Here is a 26,161-nt window from a genome sequence, read left to right as displayed (position 1 = left end):
ATTAATCTACAGCAGATAGCCCTGTAATTGCGATCAATCGACACATCTTGAAATGAATAGTGCATATCCTGTGCAAAAAAAAGGATGGTGTGGAAGCAAGCAGGACTAACATATGTAGATTTAGCAAAGCCGTGAATGAAGCGAATCCATCTTTTTGTTCGTTTCCTGTCTGATATCCTTGGCTCCCATAAGTCCTGGCTGGAAGCCCATCAGGGTGGAGAAGCCTGGCAGAGTAGGAGGGCTGTTAACTCCAGGAAGTGGAAGTCCTCTAAAGCCTGGAGTGATTTCCTCTGCTTCCCAAAAACACCCTCTTCTCATGTGGGCATTAATACTCATTTTTGGACATATCAGATGTGCCCTCAGAGAGAAAGCATGACAAAGAGAAAGACGCACGCACGCACGCATATGCACGGAACGGGAGAAAAACCTGCGGGACTCGGTTTGGCAGATTGTGTAGGAAGCCAGGCTGTTTATTTACAGCGCTGGCTGAGTGTTTCCTGAAAAGAGGCTGTCTGCTAAATCATCAATTTCAGCCGGACGCTTCCCTCACCCCTATGGCTATTTTTAAACCGCCACGACCAGGCCCGGACTTTTCAAATCAACACAGGAGGAACCCTGTGCTTTTCGTCGCCGCGGCTAACCCTGTTAGTCACGCTAACGTCTTATCCGGTTGTAAAGACTTCACCCACAATCACGCTAACACGTTTCCGCCTCTAAAGATCATCCAGACAATCGTCAGACTAATCAGAGTCATTTAAAAGCTGTCATTTCATGAGGATTATTGATTATTTTAAGTGAGACTGTGAATGCTCTCGGAGCGTGTTTTTAATGCAAGCCGATATTGACTGCGGTACTCACCTTTGCACTGGTTGGTGTTTTTGTCCAGGATTGCCTTTGTTGACACTATTTTTCCATACCTGCAAAGGACAAAGAGAACAAAAGGATCAGCTTAAAGCAAGCTAGATCAAGTATATTTCAATCTATTGCATGAAACTCATAATGTAATCATTTTTGTCATTTTAATTACCATGAACATTTCCACCATATATCAAATTATGTATTGTTTCATTACATTCTGTGGTGGAAATGAACATTATGGAAATTACATTTCAACACTTTTTAATGAAGCAGACTCCTCTTACTAATGCAAATTTCACAGTTAGCATTTTATGCATCCTAATTACACTCTATAGAATAATATTTTCACACTTTCTGCATAATTTGATAAAATAACAGTGAATTATTTAATTTAAACACAACAATATTCATTTATTTACACAGATGCATTTATTTAAAAATCTGAAATTTACTTGAAAACATTATAAAGTGTAGTAATATTTTCTGACACTTTCTATTTTTTTTATTATAAGGGATTCAAGTGCATAGCACTGAAACCCTATTGTAATTGTTAGAATGATCAAGGATCAGCAATTTCCACATAAAACTGATAGTGCAGACCAAATCGTAAGCTGTAGAGACTTGAAACTGGGAGGGATGGTAGTACTCACACCGCTGACAACATCACCAAGTCTTGCCCCAACTGGCCTGACGGGGGCGTTACAGTGACCAAAAATACAAAATTGCTCATAACTCCTAAACCGTTAGCTGCAGACTCAAGTGTCTTATGTCATTGGAATTCTTGGCTCACGCTGGACAAAATGCATACCTCAGATTTGATTATAAGCCTGGTGAAATTTTCGGGTATTTTGGATTTTTTTAAAAACCTACTTTTGCGAACTAGTCCAAGGTTTTTCGCCCGGATGGAACCAAACCAGTGCAGAAACATTCTCGGGACAGTGAATATCAACAATTCTCAAAAATAAGTTTAACTTTTGACTCACCGTCGCAAAGGCACACCAAAACGTGTGAAAGAGGCAGGGCTGCTTTTAGTAAAATGCCTGTAACTCATGAACGGAATGAGGTATCTTCGGCAAACTCAGAACACCTATGTAAGAAATCAATCTGAGGTCACAGAATTGCGGAGCTTGGCCACTTGGTGGCGCTATAAGTGGGGTAAAACATAAAAAAGCAATAACTACTCAACCACTGATTAACATTAAAATCGCTGTGAACGGTCGTGGCCCAAAGTGCCAGACCAAAAAGGACATTTGTGTATCTCAAAAAAACATGGCCAATGAAGTTTGAGCCCCAATTAGACAAGGTTAACGGAGGCCTGTCAGAACGAAACTCCGTGGACCTGTTTGACCCAGTGCCCCAAAGGTCTGTGAGAAATTGGAAAGAATTTAGCTACTGAGGGGAACGATATCACATTTTTCAAGGGCGTAAATGATTGTTGCACATGCATACAATACTCATATCATACAACAGACCTCCCTAACAACTTTGCCTCTAGAACCACTGCTGTCAATCAAATCATTTATTCATTCATCATTAATCAACGATTGAGAAGATGTAAAAAACCTACTTTTGCAAACTAGTTCTTGTTTTTTTTGCTCAATCTGGGAAAAAAAAACACTGCAGTACAATTCTCTGGACTCTCTAGGTCAATAATTATTACATTTTTTTTTTTTTTTATTTACCATTTGGGAAGCTATAACGGGGTCATTTAGAAAAGGGGCCTGTCTAAATGTACCCAAAATCCTACAAAGCCTAAAGGAAAACTCAAAACTTCACATTTGAGCACATGTGACAGGTGATTCTAAACAAGCATGAGATCAAACCACAGCTCTCACTATAAAAGTCATAAACGTTAAAAATCTTTTTTTTTTTTCTATGATTAATTACCTGGATGTGCCAAACATGCTTTTTTTTTTTTTTTTTTAAATAATTGATTTAGGTGGTTACAGGCTTGTTAAATCATGTCTTTTTCCATATGTGCTTAAATGCCTTAAAGCGCTTGAAACTCAGTAATCGCTGCTTGCTGCTTTTTTATTTAAAGCTATAATACTGTAAAAATGCATTATCTGTATCATTTGTTTTCATTTTAAAGTTGCAATAAAATGGAAATAATCACAAATCTTTTCTTCAGCATTGTGACTTACATTCAAGTATTATCAGATTTTCTTCAAAAAAAAAAAAAATTAAAAATGGAAAATGAAAAAGAAACCCATAAATGGATGAGTAATTTTACAATAAGATTGATATTGAGTTCTGGGACAAAAATCTATTCATAAAAAAGATTTTATTTTATTTTTTAAATCCTAAAATGACATGTTTTAATGTGACATTCATATGAGAAAAAAAAGAAAAATGTAAAAACCAGTTTAATAAAAGTCAACCCAAGGGACATACAAGTGAACTTGAAGAAAAACCCAAGTGTAACGTTTGCTCCGAACTTAGTTAATTAAAAAGTTTGGACCTAACTCGCAGAGTACGTTTAATAAAGGTTTAGCTTAGCTTCATTAAAACCTTGACGAAGGGATGTTTATCAATACATCAATACCTTCCTTAAGAGGACACTGTAAACAAGGGGAGGCTGATTTTGGGTGCAGGATGCGAGTCTCAAACCCCAGTGATTTAATTAAACGCTGGAAGCATCACAGAGCCCCAATCTACACCACAAAAATCCCCACCCTCATTTTCACTTTTCACCTCAACTCACAGCACTGAGTGCTCTTGCATTCTTGCAATAATCTTTCTCTTTTTTCTGTCTCTACCCCACAAAACCCCTATTCACATAGCGAAATCGGGCTCATCGCAGAATCACGAAAGTGTCTGTACAACAGATGAATCTCTTTCCTCTCGGCAGTCCCTATTTCCCTTATTCCTCCCCTACCGGCTTCCTTCCATCCACGATGGAGGTAATAAAGTTACTTATCGCTTCCGTCTCCGCCTGAAGACCGGGAAGACTGATATAAGCGTGGCGCTCCTGATGTGACTTTTAATTAATATTTAATGCGTTCCCACCTCCAGGTAAAAGCGGGAGACTATATTACCCACCTTTATAAGGATGGAGGCGTTTAATAAGGGAAAGATCATTTCACTGTCACCGCGAGAAGCGGCGTCCCATCGAGGCATTGTATCGCTGACGTCTGGAAAATGGCAGCTAATTCATCTCACGTCGCCGTATAAGCCTGTAAACGCCACAGCTTTATAGAAGAAATACAAATAAATATCATAATCCGCTAGGTTGAAAGAACAACCGTCGTACAGTACACGGTTTCATGTGAATTTATCAACAAAGTCTTATGCAATTCACACCATCACACAACGAGTAAGTGTGGGTGGATGTTTTTTTTGCGAAAATGGATAATCACAACTCTGGGATCGCAGAGACTCATTATAGAAACAATACTGGTTTTGTTTGATTTTTTTTTCTCCGTCAATATGGTTTGTCAGTAAACAAAGTGGAAGCCTGGGGGACGAGAGCAACCACATTACAGAGACATGAAAATGAGGAGCGCTGTTGGAGAAAGCATGAAGCGGACCAAAGTGAAGGAAACACATGAGAACCATTTGACTTGAACGCTTGATTTGCTGCCATTTCATCTTGCAAAACAAGTGGTTGGACAAACACAGGCGTCTCAGATGAGTGAGTGGGTCGGGGGTGGAGCCGAGGGAGGAATGTAGTCAACATAACTGGCAACGTTTCCGCAAGCCAGTGCCACGCAGCGGTCATGTCACGGATGTCTCGCTAACACGAAGCTCACGAACAGGAAGGTTTCCTCACAAACACAGGCGTAGGTTCATTCTTTCGCAGCCAGTAAGGAGGTTCAGGGAGCGAAATGTCCCTTTAATCATGTGCCTGTCTTGTTTGGTTTGTTTAGATGCTGATAAATTAAGCTACTGAGGTGGGGTAATGTTTAATAGACGCAGTCTGTGTTGTGATTTATAAGTTACAGAATGAAAGTCTTTGTTGAAACCTCAAAAACTTGAATGACCCCAATGCCGTACTTTTTGGTTAACGTAATGCTCTTTAGGATCATTTGTCAGGATGACACTGCTAACGTCGTAGCCAAAGGTGGAGGAGCTGACTGTGAGAACATCTGGCAAAGCGTCCTGATCACGATCACGCTCGACAATGAACATCAGGGTAGTTTTAAGTTGATGGAGAGCAGCAGTGCCGGGATGTGACGTTATTCTACCCAGGTTAAAGGTTCATTATGGAATGTTGGCTTTGCTATTACCACCTGTGGTTGAAATGCAAAACTTTCAAAGTCGTTTAATTTCAAAAATGGATTGGGGGTGAGGAAAGAACACGAAAGAACACTGACTGTTGTTCACTAATGTAATTTTTTGCCATTTTTCTCGCAAAATCTTCCGTAATGAACCTCTGACATGTTATTTTTATTTTTACATCCTCATGCTGTTTTAAACTCCTACAGTTATTTCAAATTCAAATTTTAAACTGTGGAACACAAGACAGGAATTTTTCAAAAATAAATCAATAAATAAAGTACAATGCTGGGTTATTTTATTTAACCTAAACGCTGGGTGCAGCCCGTTGAGTAATTTTACTAGGTTATTTTTTATATTTTTACCCAGATGCTGGGTTATTTTTTTTTAACCCAAATGCTGGGTTCAACTTGTTGGGTCATTTTACTGGGTTATTTTTAATATTTTTTTACCCAGGTGCTGGGTAGTTTTTCTGTAACTAAGTTGCTGGGTTATATTTTTCTACCCAACCGCTGGGTTAAGCCCGTCTCTGACGAAACAATCCAGCTGCTGAGTTACAGTCAGTCAGAGCGCAGGCTTTTACCTCTACAGGAGAAACCATTTCTCAGTGCCGCCGCTTTGCACTTCTTCAGCGAAATAAAGGTTTGTATGCATTTTATTTCATTTATAAAGTCTTTTACTGTGTTGTACTGTGTTGTAAATTGTATTATTTTACGCAACGCAAAATAAGGACGAGATGTCAGTCATCTACGTCAGCATTCGTTGTTTCGCAGGATGGAAATGCCCTTTGCCTTGCATAAAATAAATGGATTTTATTCGTTATTGTACTGAGTTTAATCTTAAAATGTGTTTTCTAATGTCAGTACTGTTTGTTTATGGGCAGTTTTTGGAGTCAGTCATGGCATCTTTCAGCTACGAGTGAAACGCAAGGCCACGGTCTGAAGTTCGCAGTCAACCCCACGAACAGCAGCCCTTCACCGGCCCAGATTTCGGCGACATACCGGCATGAGAATTAGCGCCATTTCTGTAAAAAAGCAATTACAGAAAACGCTTGAATACACTAAAATTAAAATTCTACTTTTAAATGTTACATTTTTATGTCTAAAATGCTTGTTAAATGAGTTGTAAATTATGTTTTATTCACCCAAATAAATTCAGTTTGTCTTGAATTTTGTCCATCTGTTCTTGGTTAATAATAAATGTTCATCTTTTGATTATTGCTGTTGCTTTTTGTAATTCTGTGTGTGTTTTTATAAGTTCCGGTCCATTTTAAACCAGCAATTTTTAAACAATAGTTGACTTAAATAAAATAACCCAGCATGTTTGGTAAAAACATTTAACCCAACCAGCTGGGTCAAAATAACCCAGCATGTGTTCTGTCCAAAATTTACCCAGCGCTGGATTGCCCAAGTTGGGTTGCTTTTAACCCAGCATTTTTTGTGTAAATATGACAGAAGCCTATTTTTTTTGGGTGAACTATTCCTTTAAGGCGATCTTAATGTCATTAGCACCCAAAGACACATTAGCTTTATTAATTAGCATTGCATGCGTTTCATTATAGCGTGCAAGTGTGTTCATGGTGGCAAATTTTAAGTGTTCAGTCATTTGAGTGCTAAACCCTTGTTTTGTTTTTTTTAATAAAGTAAATAGAAGCCGGAATGTTTTTCTGGATTGTGTACTATAATTGTGCATGAGGGTTACTGCCGATCAACTTAAAAACAGCTTTATGAATGCTGACTTTTGATTAGGAACAAGATTTGAGTGTATTTACTAGTTGAAAACTTTCAGAACCTCAAGCATGGAGTTTCCCTCGTGGATGGCTGGAGTGCCAAGAATTCGACCTTAAATAACATTGAGCCGAAGAGCCAAATGGTTTACAGTGAGAGAAGTTGCATGTTACAATATTAGTAAACCATCGACTCCATGATATATAATGATTATGATATACGGTGATATGATAAACACGAGAACAAAAATAGCATGCTGAATTATGTCCCAGCCATTTCAAACACAACAGAGCTACGAGTGAAAAATTACTTAAATCTCATTCGTATTAACTTGACTTATTGTCCTAATCAGCCATGACTACAGCAGTGCATGACTGGGAACTTTGTTGGTTGTTTGGGTTCCATTTTCAACAGTTTGCAGTTGGTTGGCCTGCCCATGGTGAAATTTCATTGATCCAAAATCCTGCTCTAAACAGTTGTACGTTAGAAGAATTTCTGTTTACTTTAATGTCACATTTCTGGTCTTATTGTGCGTAATTATTTGGCAGAGCACATCGTTATGAAAAAAAGTTGGATTCATATCAAAATGTTTTAAATGGCACTCTACTAATATATCTTTCCTTTTGGTTAATGTGGCTAAATTTGCTTGCTGCATACAGTGAAGTGCCATCCTACATTTTCTTCCAATTAAATATGCTATTGAACTTATGTGACCCTGGACCGCAAAACCAGTCTTAAGTAGCATGGGTATATTTGTAGCACTAGCGAAAAATACATTGTATGGGTCAAAATGATCTAATTTTCTTGTATGCCAAAAATCATTAGGATATTAAGTAAATATATCAGAATGTCAATTTTTGATTAGTAATATGCATTGCTAAGAACTTCATTTAGACAACTTTATATGTGATTTTCTCAATATTTAGATTTACAATATTTTTTTTTGGCACCCTCAGATTTTAGATTTTCAAATAATTGTATCTCGGCCAAATATTGTCATATCAACCATATATGGTTTCATACAAACCATAAATCAATGGAAAGCTTATTTATTCTACTGTATAAGCTGTATTCAGATGTATAAATTTTAAAAAATTGACCCTTATGACTGATTTTGTGGTCCAGGGTCATATATATTATGCCAAAATATCTCATTAAGAAAATATGTCACATTTAAATAGCCTTTGAAAAAAATTCATTTTGGCTTTACACATCACAGATGTTCTAAAATATAAATATATAACAATAATGTATTTAATAAAGTTGCATTAATCAATCAATAATGACAGTAACACATTTACAAAACATTTCTGTCTTAAATAAATGTCTATTAAATGTTCTAGAAAAAAATAACAAAATATTGTTATATTTTGTGCTTTATTTTATAATATATTTTGTGGTTTCTACAAGAAATATTAAGCAACACAACACTGATAATAAGAAATGTTTCTTGATTACCAAATCAGCATATTAGAAAGATTTCTGAAGGACCAAAACTGAGATTGGCTGCTTAAAAAAAAAAAAAAAAAAAAAAAAAAAAAACTAATACTAACCTAAAAAACAAACAAACAAACAAACAAACAAAAAAAAAAAAAACCTCAAGCTGACTAACAGTCAGCGATTAAAAAGAGAACAAGAAACTAATTACAAGCAATAAGACAAAAAACTACAGTATAAAAAATAAATAAGACAATGTTACATATATTGTACAAAGTAATCAAATGTATAATAACACCGCATATTCTTCACAGTATAATTTAAATAATTAAAGTTACAAAAGTGATTTATTCGAGAGCAGTGAGAGATTTTCTCTCTCTTGTGGTTTGATTAACATGAATGACAGACAGCAGGAATATCACACTGCTGTCACTTTAAGAGCTGCCCGAACCCAATAAACTGTTACGCATGTGTTTTCTATCTCAGCTGTTTACTTTTGCTTAAGACCTAAATTACAGTGTTTATGAGGATACAGGCATTTTGACACATGCAAGTGTGTGTACTTAACCATTTAAGGCCTATAAAGCAGCAAAAATAACTTGTGCCTCTCAGACAGCGTGCACACATAGCGAAATGAGTTCTCTTTCGCTGCAGATTGCATTTAAACAGCTTAAAATCACTTGTTTTTAAACCGAAATGCTTAACAATGCATGCAAATGATACGTTTTTGTGATAGCAACGTCACACGAGTTTGCAACCGTGAAGAGACGATAGTCCAAAACCTCTACCGGTTGACAAATTTCTACCAGTTTATCATGTCTACCGGTATAAAGGGTCTTTAAAGGAGAACTCCACTTCCAGAACAACAATTTACAAATAATTTACTCAGCCCCTTGTCATCCAAGATCTTTCTTCAGTCGTAAAGAAATTATGTTTTTCGAGGAAAACATTTCAGCATATGGTGCCCCAATTTTGAACTTCCAATCAGTTATTTTCATTTTAAAAAAATACAATTTACATAGTTTTTAATGTCAAACGATCGTCTTGTCTTACTCTGCCTGGACTGTTTTTGTTCCGGTTCATGACAGTTAGGGTATGTCGAAAAACTCCCATCTCATGTTCTCCCTCAACTTCGAAATTGTCCTATGTCGCTGTTTTACCTTTTTTGTTTTTTGTTCACGTTCGATAGACTGGGTCGGTACTTCTGCAGCGACGCAGGATGATTTTGAAATGATTTTTGAAGTTAAGGGAGAAAATACGACTGAAGTTTTTCGACATACCCTAACTGTCTTGAGCCAGTATACACAGAATTCATGGAGAGAAAGGCAAGACGAGCGTTTGACATTAAAAAGTATTTAAATTGTATGTTTTAAATAAAAAATAACTGATCGTTTCGCTATATAAGACCCTTCTTCCTCGGCTGGGATCGTTTACAACCGTATTTGGGATCGTTTGAAGCCGCATTTAAACTGCTTTTTGGAAGTTCAAAATCGGGGCACCATAGCAGTCCTTTATATGGAGACAAATGCAGAAATGTTTCCCTCAAAAAGCAATTTCTTTACAACTGAAGAAAGAAAGACATGAACATCTTGGATGACAAGGGGGTTGTTTTGGAAGTGAACTTCTCCTTTAAGGGCTGACAAAACACATGGGAAAGTCAAAGTAGATTATGGAGTTATGTAAATACATTTCTACACCTCAAACCTTGGTGAAGAAAGTCACAACTATTAATATCACTTGAAGGCAAGCCAGCTGTGACAGACAGAATCAAAGTAAGAAAGCAAGGAGGCAACAACGCCCTTACAATAACAGATACTCAGAGAGCTTTAATTAGACTGCTGATACCACACACACCAAACCCTCCTGTCAAATACCACAGTTCAGCCAGTACGTGGGATCACAATGTTCTAACTCTGGTCATCTGGATGAAAGAAGCATCTCTCCACACTGACCAGAGCAGATCAGGACCAAAAGAGACAGCCACAAAAGACACACACAGGCCCGATCACACGCCACCACCCTTTCCATCACGGCACACACTGAACCCTCGGAGCGCTTTAGTCAACCCACAAGCGCACAAAATCAAATCAACACGAACACAAAAAACTGTAAACACCACATGAGGTTAACCAAAACGCCTAGAATGACTTTCAATGAAGATAAATATATTTCTCGATCCACACACGCGCTTTTGAAAGAGCGCGACGCGGCTCGACGTGCTGTGACAGCCCAAGCTGGGAGCGGATCCCAGCTGATTTGATCACCGTCAAGACAACGCGTCTTGTGTACGAAGCTTTCAGCTGCAGTGTGTGAAGTGCTAATGACAGTTCTCAAAGGGCCGTCACACACTCTGATCTGTGTTTTTATTTTCCCCAGAGCGCCGGCAGCCACGGATGCCGGACCGTTTGATGTCTCGTGCCGAGAGATGTGAACCAGCATTCTTTCAACTTCTATCCAGGTGGGTGTGTAGGATCTCTTAATTGGCTACCAATGCAGCTGTCTCGTCTGACACGCCGCTCGACACTTCTGTGCCGTGAGTTACAAGCATCTGATGTTTGTTTGTACGCTCGCTTGCGCCGTCGGATTCGAGAAAGAGGCCCTGTGACTTTGCAAAAGGAGGATTGGCTTGCCTAAAGCACTACGGCCTTGATTTGCTGAATGTTTGAATGTATAAAGCCTCATCCACACTTGATAGAAAGTACCAAAAATGGCCAAGCTGAGACATATAAAACTAATATAAAAAACGTTCATAATGCAGCATTTCTGCTCACCACAGAATGTGACATTTACAGCAAAACAGCAGCTGTAGTTGTCAAAACTTTGCCATAAAAAATACAGTAGCAACATTTTAGATATATTAGGAATTCATTTTTTACAGTACAAAACAGTACATTTCATTAACTGATATAATGTTATATGAAAATGAAAACAAAAACAAGATAAATAGTTTATAAACGTACAAAGCTTAAAGTTTTTCACTGCAAATTATAATTAGTCTGTTACATTTTAACTTCCAAAATCTAAACATTTTATACATATAACGTCCTGTTAGCTCTATTACAGCTTTTCATCATATATAGTAAAGGAAATTACTCTTAACCAATTAACTTTTTTTTTTTTTTTTTTGTTTTTACCATTAAATTTACAAACTTTTTTTTTAATGTATGATTATATCTCATACTTAAATTACACTGTAAATAAATGATACATGATTAAGTGTTTACAATTAAATTAATTTAGGGTAAAAGGCAGTGGCAAATGCCTAAATTTTCTAAAAAAATAAAAAATAAAATAATAAAAAAGGTAAATAAATGATATATGATTAAGTGTTCACAATGAATATTTAGGGGGGAAATGCAGTGGCAGATTTAAATAATTTAGATGTAAAATTCATGTTTTAGCTAAATTGTCTAAAAAATATAAAAATAAAATAAATAAAATAAAATTTAATATAATATAATTTAGTAAGTGTTTAAAATAAAATAATAAAAAATAAAATAAAATACAATAAATGATATATGATTAAGTGTTTACAATGAATATTTCGGGAGAACATAGTGGCAGATATTGTAAAATTTCTACTTTTTGCCTAAACTGAAAATAGACAAATAAAATAAAATAAAATAAAAATTTGTGCTGGGCTGTTTGAGTCACTATTTGTTGTTAGATTAAAAATTGTGTCATCCCCTGAAATCCAGATCAAGTCGGTATACGAACATGAGTCACCTTGCACAGGAAACTAAAAATTTACCATTAGACTAACACTTAAACAAGGCAATTTTCTCACCACAGGTGTCCTATTATTCATGAGAGCCAAAAGTGAGCGACGTGACTAACATTTGGTGAAGTTACCAAATGCAAAACCCTTCTTTAAATACGGGTGTGACCAACTTATTTTCAAACGTGGATGTGCGCAGTTAATCTTAGTCAAATCACCTGCAAAATGGCCAAGGAGCACGCATGCAATTTGTAGACTGTACTAGCAAATTAGTATCCTTTTGTTGGGTACCTTACATCATTAGTGCACTTTATTTATTATTAATAGTAAATCTAGGTCTGTGTGTCCAAAACGCAACAGGAGCCGTGCTAACAGGACAAGGCTTGGTACAAAGGATTGGCAAGCGGATGTGTCAGTGGTCTGAACTGCTGAGAAGAATTTGAAAAGATGACTGACACCTTCTTACAGCCTCAGAAGTCGCGGAGGCACTAGACAGAGCTGATATCAATAAAACAGTCGAATCCAGCCTAAAAGACCTTTATCCCGAGCATTTAGGCACTTTTTGACTAAGCTTCCCGCTTCCTCTTCCTCTCCCACCTCGCACATATTGACAAGAGCTGTGTGATACTGAGGGAGACAGAGAGACTGAGTTTACAAAGACTTCAAGACGACTCTTGATGGCTAGCGGCTTTTTGGCCCTCATACGCTCTTCTGAACATACCCAGGGCAGTTGAGCTTCAAGAGGAGTTCGCCACTCATCTGACCTCAGGTTAGGTCTGAATGTTGCTGCTTTCAGGTTTAAAAAAAATAACAGCAGTGAGAAATAACCACAGATATTGCAGAGAAGTCTCATAAGGGAAAAGTCACTAAAAAGACTTTACCCTGCACCACGAACATAAAACCATTGAAGCGGGTCTAACTCCAATACATTTTTTTCTTCAGGACACAAATTTTAATAGTTTCATTACATTTTAATAATCAAAAACATCTCTAGTTAATTGATTTTATTTATTATTTTTATTTATTCTAATTTATTATTTTATTTACGTCTTTTTTTTTCAGAAATACTGTGTTGTATATTTACATTTTTCTGGTAAATAATTTTTCTCGTAAATATTCCTCATTATTTTATTTGCGTCTTTTTCCCAGAAATACTGTGTTGTACATTTACATTTTTCTAATAAGTAATTTTTCTAGTAAATATTCGTTAAAAAAATTATATTGTAATAATCATTTCATTAGTTGTAAGTAATTTATTTCCATTACAGTTTCTTCGAATTAAACCAAACTTTTATTTTGATGGGTTGCTGTGAAGACTTTTACATTTTTTCCAGTTCTGTGTTTTCCATTAATTTTCTGGATTCCATTTGAATAGTTTTATTAAATTTTAATAATCAAAACAATTATAATGAATTCATTTTATTTATTATTTTTATTTATTCTAATTCATTATTTTATTTACATAGTTTTTTTTCTGAGAAATACTGTGGTGAACATTCATAATTTTTCTCGAAATGCTTTTCAGTATGTGTGTAGTAAACAAAATTGCACATCTACGCCACTCATTTATTCACACTGAGACATGCAGAACATGCTGAATTCATATGTAAATAGTCTTTTTGCAGCTTAATATTCACAGACACTAGCCCATATCATGTTTTCATTTAAGTGTACTTTCCTACTTTTGATTTATTCATCCAAATTCCGTCACGTTCCAAGTTATACAGTAAATTCCATTTTAAGGACTTGATTCTGTGATTCCGTCCATGTTTTCCGCATTGCGGAAACCATAGGGCCCTAGACAGCGTTGAGTAAAGAACAAACTACAAAGGCAGTAAATACTATAGATTTAAATAGTTGCTTTGGTGGAACTGGATAAAAGTCGCTGGAGAGACATTTACTTTTGAGAGTGTGCTGGATACAGAGTTGATTCCGGCACACTCCCTGAATGCTTTTTGAACCATGCCCTCTTTTGCACTACCGCAGCGACATGAATAAAACTCGAGTTAAAAAATATGAATTATGAATCAGTCTTCAAATCATTAGAAATACTAGCCTGATTTTCTCCCTGTGATTAGACATTTCTACAGCAGCGAGAAGGAGCCATAAATCATAAGTGTAGAAAAAGAAGACGACAAATGTATTGTAAGAAAGCAACACTTTGAAATAAAAACCGTGACCTGTTACTAGCCTTGTCACTGGCTCAGAAATGGTTTGCATGCTCTGGATGCCTGAGTTATTCGACCCCGGGGGGGCTCTGCCGACTGAAAATGAGATCCTACCCTAGAGGCCCCCCTAGATATGGCAGCCCTGTACACAAGGGCAATTCCTCCACTGCCTCAGTTAGTCAATCAGGCTGAGAGACAGAAAGCGAGGGAGGGGGTGCCATTCTGGGCAGCAAGCCTTGGATGCTTTTCAGTGAATATAAAACATATAATATATTTGATATATATAGGAGAGGAATATAGAATAAAACCAGGAAAATGAGAACCGCTGAATGCCAAGATACCACTGGAAGCAATATAATAACTTTCTGATCTTACTCACACATACGCACACACAGGAAAGAAAAACACAAATGAGATCAATTTTATATCTCAGTTGTTTCTCCTAGACAGCAATGAGATTAAATGGAAAGCAAATGAAATCTCCTGCTCCCTATTTTGCTCTTGAAAAAAGCCATCTTAGTAATCTTGCATCTGTCTCTTCTAGGGTTTCACATTCAGAATCGAAAGTTTTCAACATGTACTGAAACATTTCTCATCAGATAAAAAAAAACAAGATAAAATGAAACTAAATAAAAAATAGAAAAGCTGTGCTATCACCATTTATTTTATACCGTAGCTCTATACTATCTCAGTATCTGCATATCTCTGTTTCATTCGTCTGTATATTTTTATTTCTCCTCAAGGAATTTTACTCTGCAACTTTTTTGGCATTCCTCTGCTGATCTGTGGAATACTGCAAAATGAACTTAAAGAGATAGTTCACCCAAAAATGAAAGTTCTGTCATTAATTACTCAACCTCATGTCGTTCCAAACCCATATGACCTTTGTTAATCTTCAGAACACAAATTAAGATGTTTTTGATGAAATCCAAGAGCTTTCTGACCTTGCATAGACAGCAACGGCAGAGGAATCCACACGCGTGTGTGGTGGTACTCTCGTGAACACGAGAAAGAGGAAATTGTTCAATAAAGTTGTTATTTCTGTTTTCTTTTGTGAACAAAAAAAATATTATTGTAGCTTCAGAACATTAAAGGAGAAGTTCACTTCCAGAACAAAAATTCACAGATAATTTACTCACCCCCTTGTCATCCAAGATGTTCATGTTTTTATTTCTTCAGTCGATAAGAAATTATGTTTCTTGAGGAAAACATTTCAGGAATGTTCTCCATATAGTGGACTTCAATGGTGCCCCAAAGTTTGCACTTCCAAAATGCAGTTTAAATGCAGCTTCAAAGGGCTCTAAATGATCCCAGCCGAGGAAGAAGGATCTTATGTAGCGAAACAATCAGCAATTTTCAAAACAAATTGACAATTTCTATACTTTTTAACCTCAAATGCTTGTCTTGTCTTGTTGCTACGATGCACATGTGTAGTGTGCGGGTCAATACAGTTAGGGTATGTCAGAAAACTCCCATTTTGTTTTCTTCTTCAACGTCAAAATCGCCCTACATCGCTGTTTTACTCTCTTTTGTAAAGGGACTTTGATCACGCAGACTTAGACAAGATGAATGTTTGAAGTTAAAAAGTATATAAATTGTCAATTTGTTTCAAAAATGACCAATCGTTTTGCTAGATAAGACCCTTTTCCTCGGCTGGGATCATTTAGAGCCATTTGAAGCCGCATTTAAACTGCATTTTAGAAGTTCAAACTTGGGGGCACCATTGAAGTCCATTATACGGAGAGAAATCCTGAAATGTTTTCCTCAAGAAACATCATTTCTTATTGACTGAAGAAAGAAAGACATGAACATCTTGGATGACAAGTGGGTAAGTAAATTATCTGTACATTTTTGTTCTGGAAGTGAACTTCTCTTTTAAGGTTAAACCACTGATGTCACATGTACTATTTTATTGATGTCCTGACCCCTTACTACTTTTCTGGGCCTTGAACATGGTAGCTGCGCTGATGGCTTTAGAGGGTCAGAAAGCTCTCAGATTTAATCAAAATTAAGATTATCAAAGGTCTTTTGGAATGACATAAGAGTGAGTAGTTAAAGGAGAAGTTCACTTGCAGAATAAAAATGTACAGATAATATACTCACCCCCTTGTCATCCAAGATGTTCATGTCTTTCTTTCTTCAGTTGTAAAGAGATTATGTTTTTTGAGAAAAACATTTCAGGATTTCTCTTCATATAATGGATATCTATGGTGCCCCCGAGTTTGAACTTCCAAAATGCAGTTTAAAATGCGGCTTCAAATGGCTCTAAACGATCCCAGCCAAGGAAGAAGGGTCTGATTCAGTGAAACGATCAGTTATTTTCTAAAAACAAACGCAAGCACTAGTCTTGGTGTAGCTCTGCATGAACTCTGTGTATTCCTGTTTATGATAGTTAGGGTATATTGAAAAACTCTCATCTCATTTTCTCCTCCAACTTCAAAATCATCCTAAAATCACTGTTTTGCCTTTTTTTGTAAAGGGTGTTAGATCTTCTTTGCATGTTCACTTTGTAAACACTGAGTTGGTACTTCTGCAGTGATGTAGGACGATTTTGAAGTATGAGGAGAAAATGAGATGGGAGTTTTTCGACATACCCTAACTGTCATAAACAGGAATACACACAGTTCATGCAGAGCTAGACCAAGACAATCGTTTGCGGTTACAAAGAATAAAAAAAAGCAGAAAATAACCCATCGTTTCGATAGACAAGACTCTTTATTCTTGGCTGGGAACATTTATAGCCATTTGAAGCTGCATTTAAACTGCATGGAAGTTCAAACTCAGGGGCACCATATATATCCATTATACAGAGAAAAATCCTGAAATGTTTGTCTCAAAAAAACAGAATTTCTTTACGACTGAAGAAAGAAAGACATGAACATTGTGGATGACAAGGGGGTACCATTATCTGTCAGTTTTTGTTCTGGAAGTGAACTGCGCCTTTAAAAAGTTTAACTGTGCACATATACTAAGAGACAAATACAGAGCTGAGTTGGAATGAAATTCTTAATTCATCCCTTAAAACCTTGCTCCAAGTGTGAGCGGAATTGAGTTGGACTGTATTCACTTTCTTTCTGTAGCATTAGATTACAATCAGAGACATAATGAGGGGCTCTGAAATGCAATTATTTTAAATGGTATTGTAAAATGCGGTGTCCTGAGGGTTAATACTCCATGATATCGAATCATGGAAAGGAAAAGTAATGAACTGGCTCACAGACATGACTCTCCGCCCTCTGGTTTCCACCAACACACATACATACATGCACATATACACACGCACACACACAATTGCAGATGCATAATGAAAGCACATAAACATGACAACGACGTGTTCACCTAAGGCCTTCATTAATAATTCATGATTCATATTCAGGTCTTTTATGAAAAAGCCCTGGTACGATTTCAGTTTTTTTGTCTCAGCAAATGCAACACTCTTCCTCCGATCTGACCTTTTTACCTCTTCTAATGCAACATAAGTGAGACGTTAAAATCTGGATGTTTGTTTCAAAGTCGCGATGTGGCAAACATTCTGCATCTGCATCTTGACAACGTGCCATTCCTCAATTATCAGATAATCTAATTAAAAAACGGTGAGCACGGCAAGCTGAAAACTAGAAGGGCTCATTTTCATGGCTGAGGTTTGAGATTCTGCTGAGGCCACATTTTCTCCTTTAGAGTCTAACCCCATTGTACCTTCAGCCTCAAAACCCTGCCAATCTTCCGCGGGGAATCACACAAGAAGATCTCCGAAATGTCAGCCTGACAGAAGCACTTTTCACTGCCCTTCCCGCCACTGCAGCAGAGCCACTGGAGGACTGAAAAGGGTCACTAACTGTGTGTGCATGTGCACAAAATGTGTGCGTATGCATGCACGCAGCTGTAAGCTTTAGATCGCGACACCAGGGTGCCAGATATGCATGCATGGCATCTAAATCACTGTGGTGTTATGTAAAAAAAAATGCAAAGATTGTTTGTGGACGCTCTTTTTTTCTGCTGAGCTCCGGAAGTGAGCCCCAAGGCGAACCCCTTTGACCTTTCCAAAATGTTACTGCCCATTTGGCACGGCAGCCGCAGCTAATAAAACTTTTATAATCATGAATTTTTTATTCCAATCCCGCTCAAGGCCTTGGGCTAACCTGGACCGTGGTAGCCCGAGACCCTGAGAGAGATTGAGAGATGTTGTGGGAGGCTGTGGCTTGAGGTTTCATCATTCTACCCCCTGAGTTTTGACATGTTAACATTTGGAGCATTATAAGTGGCATGCATTTCAGTTTTTTTTTTTAAATGAAAATAATGTTGCTTTTCTTGCCTCTTCCTTCTGAAAAAAGTAAAAACAATCACAGTGAATTCTGGGAAATGGCAGCAGCCTGGTAATTGCACTCATCTGTGTAGGGTCCGCAAGACAAAGCGGTCCTTGGTTTAAACGTTGCTTAGAAACTGCTGACCCCAGATCTATATTCTCATGGTCAACTTTGCATGGGTGAAATTGGGAAATTCAGAAAAATTCACAGAAGGTCAAGGCGCTGGAGTAAATGTCTTAGGTTTTAAGGCAGAAAGCCCCCACACAGGATTTACATCTGCATGAGTCATCAGAGAAGAAGATTATGCAAGCTGCCCCCTGGTTCTTGTACAGCGTTTTAATAATGACCTCCCTACACACTAATGATGCTGACTTGCCATCACCATTTATGGGGCCATATTCTTCTCTGTAACTAAGCATGGTAAATTTTTTTATTTTTCCGTTTCCCTGTGACCTATGCATGCATTTACATGATTGCAAGAGTTCTTGCATGTGGGTACCTGTGTCTTTGCACCTATAAATAGCTACAGAGCGACTACTCATATAGGTGTACACAACGACAATCCTGACAGAGAGACAGAGAATAACAGGCTGCGACAGATAGGGGACATCTGGGAAAAGATACTTACGGTTGGCAGAGTTTGATGAGGTCCTGGTCGGTGGTGCCAGGCGGAAGGCCCCGGATGTACAGGTTGGTTTTACTGAGCTGCTCCGCTGCACTGTGGCTGCTGCTGTTGGTGCTGGGGCTGGGCGGAGCCATGGGAGGAGGGGGCGGGGCATATGACTGCTGCAAGACACAGACATAAGTTGTTATTAAAAATTCATATGACTTATATTGGATTACTGTAATATGCACTTTTGAACAGCAAGATCTCATGACTTAGAAAGAAGATAACAAAAATTCATCTCTATTGGGCATCTATAGCCACTGTGAGCTTAAAACATGCCTTTAGGTGAAGAGTTTATGAGTCAATGAACCTTAGTCAGAGTCAAAACCATATTTAATATAAAACAAGGCTGTGAGGGAGAAATCTAGTCCATTCAATAGGCTGCACAAGCATAATTTCTAACACCTTATCAACAATGGTTTGGAATTTGTTTTCTAACCACATAACACAGTAAGTAATACTAATATAGTGTAGACATGTGTGACCCTAGACCACAAAAACAGTCATAAGGATCCAGTTTTGAATTGAAAAATATTTGGCCGAGAATTATATTTAAAAATCTGGATTCTGAGGGTGTAAAAAGAATCAAAATATTAAGAAAATCGCCAAAGGATATAAATTATCTTACTCCTTTTTTGTTTTCCATGTACTGTATGCACGAACTGTGAAACGGATAGTTCCGGTCCTAGCTTGGTCAGTTATATCAAACATCTCAAAAATGATTAGCCTGCAATAAATAACTATAACATGAACGATAAAAATTTACTTTGGTCGTTATAGAGGGTTTTCACAACGTGTCATCAATCGGCCATATTGGCGGCACTGAATGAAAACAATGCCACTGAATCGAACAAAACTGCTGACAATGGTCATTTATTGTCATGTTTTGGGCTATACTAATCGGTCGAACCGGTAAAAAGACATTTGGAGTACTACAGACTGCCAAAGTTACAACAAATCAAGGAGAAGAGTGCAAAAAGCTGTCTGAGGAACAAAAGGCGTTTGTGGTTGGCCAAACTGAACCAGGATTTCCAGGGCAAGAATCCTGACAACATTCGTGTTTATTCTTATCATTTCCAGTCAGGTAGGTGAAATATTAGGCTAATATCCTAATTAACACTGCTTGTACTTATCATTACCACCTATTAACTTCAGTTTGTCAAAATATTGCGCCCTTCCCTGCTTACTACTTAGCAGCTTCCACACATTTTTTTGTTGTTGTTTAGACAGCATAAATTAAAGAACAACAATTTCATTAGTACATTAACCATGCAATTCGTGCTGTTGTTTACACAGCCGGGGTAACTGACCAAATCGTGACATGAGTGCAAACCCTCTATTTAGTTTAGTAAAATAACCCTGTCAAGCTCTGGCAAACTATTTGAACATGCACTGTTCTCACATTCGCGTTCTGGTACAAGAAATAGTTCCTATTGTAAGACATGATATGCGAACAAAATTATATGCGAAGTTCCTTTTTACAAGGCTTATTTATTGTACGTAATAAAAAAACATACATTAAATAAAAGTAATAAAATAATTTGTATTAGGAGCGATATTTTATCCATATAATATCCATTCAGCATCCGCATCAATATTTTAATATTAATCCGCCCTTCACTGCTTAAGTCTGGCCTCGTTCTCACAGCTGATTGGTCCGGCCAACGCGCAGTGCACCTGCAGCTTCGACGCCTTCAGATTGGATGTATATTGGAATATTTTCAACACTTCATCGTCAGCAAGGTACTTTACAACTGATTCTCCTTATATCCGTCACATGTTGGTTTAATTCGCGTCCATTTAAATATGGCGTCTACCTTGACTAAGATTCAATGAGGCTTTTGAACCGCATACACACTGAGCGTTCAATATTCTCTGACAGGCACGGCAGTCAGATATAGAAACATCACTGTGACAGTTAGACTGTGGCATGAGAGCTATTATTTATGTGTGTGCGCGCTTTCCTAGTGATGTCTATGTAATGGACTGTGTGTGTGTGTGTGTGTCTGGCCCGTGTTTGCGATAATCATTGGCTGTCAGTTGTTCTGTACACTGGCAAGTCTCCCCTGGCATTAATCTATTACCTGCACTTCCCCACAGCCTGCAATTTCCTCCAGACAGACGTTCAGACAGACAGACGGACAGACGGGCCTATCGCGGCTAGAATAGATTCTGCATTCATATAATTCACACACCCCTGTGCCTCAGGCTACAGTTATGAATGAACCCATTGAATTCTCAGGAATACAACACACAGACAGGGAATAGAAGACGAAGAACTGCCATTAAAACACACTGTGCGCATGTGCATAGAAGGAAATATAAACCTCATGTTCGGAATAAAACAGTAGGGGAATTTATATGAATATGAGAAGGTTGGGGCACAAGCACATCGCATAAACAATTACACATAACAGCAGTGTTGTTATTTGGTAACTAAAAGTAGCGCCACTACTTACTCAACTTCATTTTCATCCGCGTGACAGTCGTTTTCAACTTGGAGTAACCAACGCTACAAGTTTCTGCGAGTTCAAAGAGTGAACAAACACGCACTCTTTATATGGTCGTGTGTATGCGTAGGCCAGGCCTGAAAAGTAATTCTAGCGAATCGGTTCGTTGTAAACCGAACCTTCAACCTATAAGTTAAATCCGAATCATTCTAGTGAATCGGTTCATCTTGAAAAGTCCACTCTTTTCGTTCTAGTGTATATTTCGTATTCTAGTGTAAGTTTGATTCTGAGTCGATTCGTTTGGACTGTTTATCTAAGTGAACCGATTCAAATAATAATTCAGTGATTCGAGTCGCAGCGCAGTAATAAATTAACGTGTATATTTGTATTTAATGTGCACTTGTTTTGGTTGCAGAAAATATGATTACGAGAAAAACTGATATAAATAAATGGAAATGTACACTACCAGTCAAACGTTTTTGAACAGTAAGATTTTTTTTTTTAAGAAGTCTCTTCTGCTCACCAAGGTTGCATTTATTTGATCATCAAAAGTACAGCAAAAACAGTAAAAATCTGAAATATTTTTACTATTTAAAATAAGTTTTCAATTTAAATATATTTAAAAATGTTAATTATTTCTTGTGATCAAAGCTAAATTTTCAGCATCATTACTCCAGTCTTCAATACTTTTATTTAGCAAGGATGCTTTCAATTGATCAAAAGTGATGATAACATTATTTATAAATAGAAAACAGCTATTTTAAATAATTAAAAAAAAGTATTTTGTTTTTGTTTTTGGTGTTCTTTGGATCATATAAATGCAGGCTTGGTGAGCAGAATAGACTTCTTTAAATACATAAAAAATTACTGTTCAAAAACTTTTGACTGGTAGTGTATATATACTTCGTTTGCATATAACCTAGGCAAAAAGTAATACAAAGTAATGTAACTTAAAGTGTTTTTTTTTGCATTAAAAAAATGCTGTGACACAATTGCTTATTTGTTTCTAATATGTAATACAATTCCCCAACACTGATGTACACATAAAACACTGATGCACACACTCTGCCTTAAAAGCTGTGTCTTAGTGTGCCAGACCCCTACATGAAATCTGGATATAATAAATACACCCAATTCCCAGAAACTATACACACCATATGTGTGTCTGACATGCCTGACATGGCTTCAGGCAGTCATGCACACACACGCATGATCTGACTGCACAAAAAGCTTCCTGTGTGAGTGGAAGCTTATCAGACCCACCCGGCCCAGTTCTCCTCAGCAGATCGGGGGCCTGGCCTCCGCAACACGACGCCGGGATGGAGACAGACCGAGCGCAAGAGAGCAAAAGCTCGGCTGATCAAAGTGCTCGCCACAGACACCTCTTTCAGCCAATTTGTGCAGCTGTCAGGGGCACGGTGATAGCGCGTCAGGGTGTGTAGTGTGTCAGGAGTCATGATGGGGGAAGCCTTTGAAACGTCAAAGGCGTTCACTTCGCCGTCAGACGGGCCGGGATTAGAGGGAAAGGGAGAGATGATGTTGCTTTTACAACGGACTCCAGCAGGAATCACACACATACATATACTCTAGGCGTCTCTATAGCCACACACACTAACAAATCCCATTCAGTAATACATACGGCTTTAGCGAGGCACTTAACTCAAGCGAAGAGACCCTGGGAGACAAACTGTCTGATGATAGATGTGCTATTATGCTACACATATGTTGTCTGAAACGCATTAGCACATATAACGTTTACATTTGTGATATGTTATCAGTTGACAACTGTTTGTCTTGGGGTTTTGCTTTGGTAAGAAGTATTTATGCAGTATATATTGCAGTCGTGGCCTAGTGGTATATTTATTATATATGTAATGTAATGTAATATAATATTATAATATCACAAAATATATATATATATATATATATATATATATATATATATATATATATATATATATATATACATATATACATATACATATACATACACACATATATATATACATATACATACACACACACATATATATATATATATATATATATATATATATATACATATAAATATGAATTGCTTTTCGAATAAATAATAAATAAAAAAACATTTATTATTTTATGTTACAAAATATTTCTATTTAAGATAAATGCTGTTCTTCTGAACATTCTATTCATTAAAAACACCTGAAAAAATTCTAAAAAAAAAAAAAAAAAACCTTTGGCGAAAAATAATGCATATATATATATATATATATATATATATATATATATATATATATATATATATATATATATATATATATATATATATATATATATGTATATATTTATATATTTGCATATGTATATGTTACTTACTTGTTATGTATATGTTACTTAAGTGCAAAATACTTTTATTTGTATATAATGTAAATTCTATAAAAATATTTCTTAAATGTATACATGAATGTGTTTGTATTTATATATACATAATAATTACACACAGTACATACACATATATTAGGCAAACTCAAACATTTATTTTGTATGCAATTAATCGTTTGACAGCCTAAAAAAAAAATATATATATATATATATATATATATACATACATACATACATGCATCCATGTATGTATAGTCAAACTAATTATAAATACAGATTTTAAATAACCTTTTTTTATTTAAGTAATATTCTTAAATGGACAACAGAAAAAATAAGAAGAAAAAAAATAAACAATTTCAACTCTGACCTAACGGCAAAATCCTTAAAACATGTATTGGCCAAGCAAAAAATTGCATATGATTAAATTATTTTGGAAAATATATCATAAATAAAATTAGCTATATATTGCCCAGCCCTAGATACTAATTGGTGGATGTTGTTTAGCTTTAGCGCTCATGCTGTCTGCGTGAGTTTGAGTCTTGCTTGCGTCATTTGTTCCATTCCTTTCTCATCATTTCTAGTCATCCCTATTCTGTAGCTTTCAGTCAAAGCTGCAAAAAGGCTGAAGCCTTCCAGAGAAAAGGAAACCAGTTATTGTCTGCTAATTAAACAATTCCTGGCTTTCTTCTCCTTGTCTTTTGCTCTCTCTCATCCCTGTCTTCTACCACTCTAATGACTGTAATCTGTCCATTCAGCCCCCCTCTTCTTCCGCAGCCTGGCTTCTGTAAACCGTCTCCTCCTCTCCCCCGCCCCCTCCTCTACTACGGATAAATCCATCCCTCCCTCCCACTTCCCCTCCTTCGCTCCGTATCCCAGGGTTGGCCGGTGCGTAGCCGGGCTCTGCTCTTTATTAAAGGGTGAGTGATGTGCACACACATTATCTCCTCGCTGCACGCCCAGATAGCCTTCATTTCCCTAAAGAGTACTCCAGTCACCAAACAATTAGTACTTCCTGGAGAGCCCTCGAAAATGGGTTTCGAATGGCCGCCTCTCCTCTCCTCAAACTCTTCTCCCTCCCTCTGTCTGTCCGTCTGCCTTTCCCTCTCTCTCTCATTATTTCTCTCTGCTGTTCTTTGCAGAGAGAGAGATTGACCTCTATCAGGTCAGCTTTCTTGCACTGCCTGCTGAGTATGTGGAGTTAACCCCTGCCTCCGCCAACTGTGATTATGCTTAGGCTTTGGAAATGTACATGTGTGTGCACACTGCATATGCATGCATTTAAAATACTCCTTGTAATCACATATTCATGCGTTACTGCATGTAAGTGCCAATGATAAAGATTTTTTTAAATAATCTAGGTTCAATTTAAGTTTTTAAAAAATGTACTTCTTGTATTCATGTTAGTTTCATGTGGTTTGACAGTGAAAAAAGTAAAAAGTAACAGGATCTTTTATTTTCCTCCATGAAAACATGTGAGTGTACACATTTTAATAAAAATATATATATATTTCCAGGTCAGTATTTCATATTATGAATTAACTTGGCTTTGTCATAAAAATGAAATATCAAAATTATTATAAGCAGTTTTCTTAAAATATTATTTTGTAACAAAAAATTAAAAACTAGCTATTATTAAAAAATTAAAAAATGCTATTATATTAATGAGGCATTTTTTTCATTATGATATCACAGTTGTATCAGCCTGACTTTATGTAATATATATCAAAATGAATTTATTATTACAGAAATTAATAACTTGCTTATTTTAAAATAGGTGTATTCTATGAAAGCCTGTTTCCACCACTAAATAAAAAACAGAAAAAGGTAATTATGATTTTTAATCACACAATTCTGACTTTATTTCTCACAATTGTGAGTTTATATTTTGGTATTCTGACATTATAACTTGCAATTGTGATTTTATCACAAAATTCTCAGAAAAAAAGGCAGAATTGCAAGTTTGTATCACAATTCTAAGGAAAAAAATCAGAATTGTGAGATAAATGTGAGTGTACACAAAAAAAAAAAAAAGAAATTAGGTCAGTAATTCGTCAAAGCGATTTTTCTTTACAAATATTATGAATTTTAAGACATTTTTAGGGGAGTCAAATCACATGACTGGCAATTTTTTAAATTATGAACTAACTTGGCTTTGTCATAATGTTAAAATATCTAAATTATTATTGTCCTTTTTTGTACAGCAAAGCAGTTTTGTTAAAATACTGTTTTGTAAAAAAAAAAGCCGAACTC

General features: G+C 36.6%; 1 protein-coding gene across 3 annotated transcripts in view; it reads right to left on the bottom strand.

The window, feature by feature from the left end:
- Positions 1-26,161, bottom strand: part of rbms3 (RNA binding motif, single stranded interacting protein) — a 185,126-nt gene that overhangs the window by 127,402 nt on the left and 31,563 nt on the right. For all 3 annotated transcript variants that reach the window (XM_051131629.1, XM_051131630.1, XM_051131631.1), the window contains exons 2-3: positions 19,059-19,216; positions 859-917 (exon numbers count right to left, since the gene is read on the bottom strand). In XM_051131629.1, the coding sequence (XP_050987586.1) occupies positions 859-917; positions 19,059-19,216 (217 nt within the window). The remainder of the gene's footprint in view (positions 1-858; positions 918-19,058; positions 19,217-26,161) is intronic.

The sequence above is a fragment of the Labeo rohita genome, chromosome 16 (genome assembly GCF_022985175.1).
Source record: "Labeo rohita strain BAU-BD-2019 chromosome 16, IGBB_LRoh.1.0, whole genome shotgun sequence".
Taxonomy (NCBI): Eukaryota; Metazoa; Chordata; class Actinopteri; order Cypriniformes; family Cyprinidae; genus Labeo; species Labeo rohita.
This window is presented reverse-complemented; position numbering and strand designations above follow the sequence as displayed.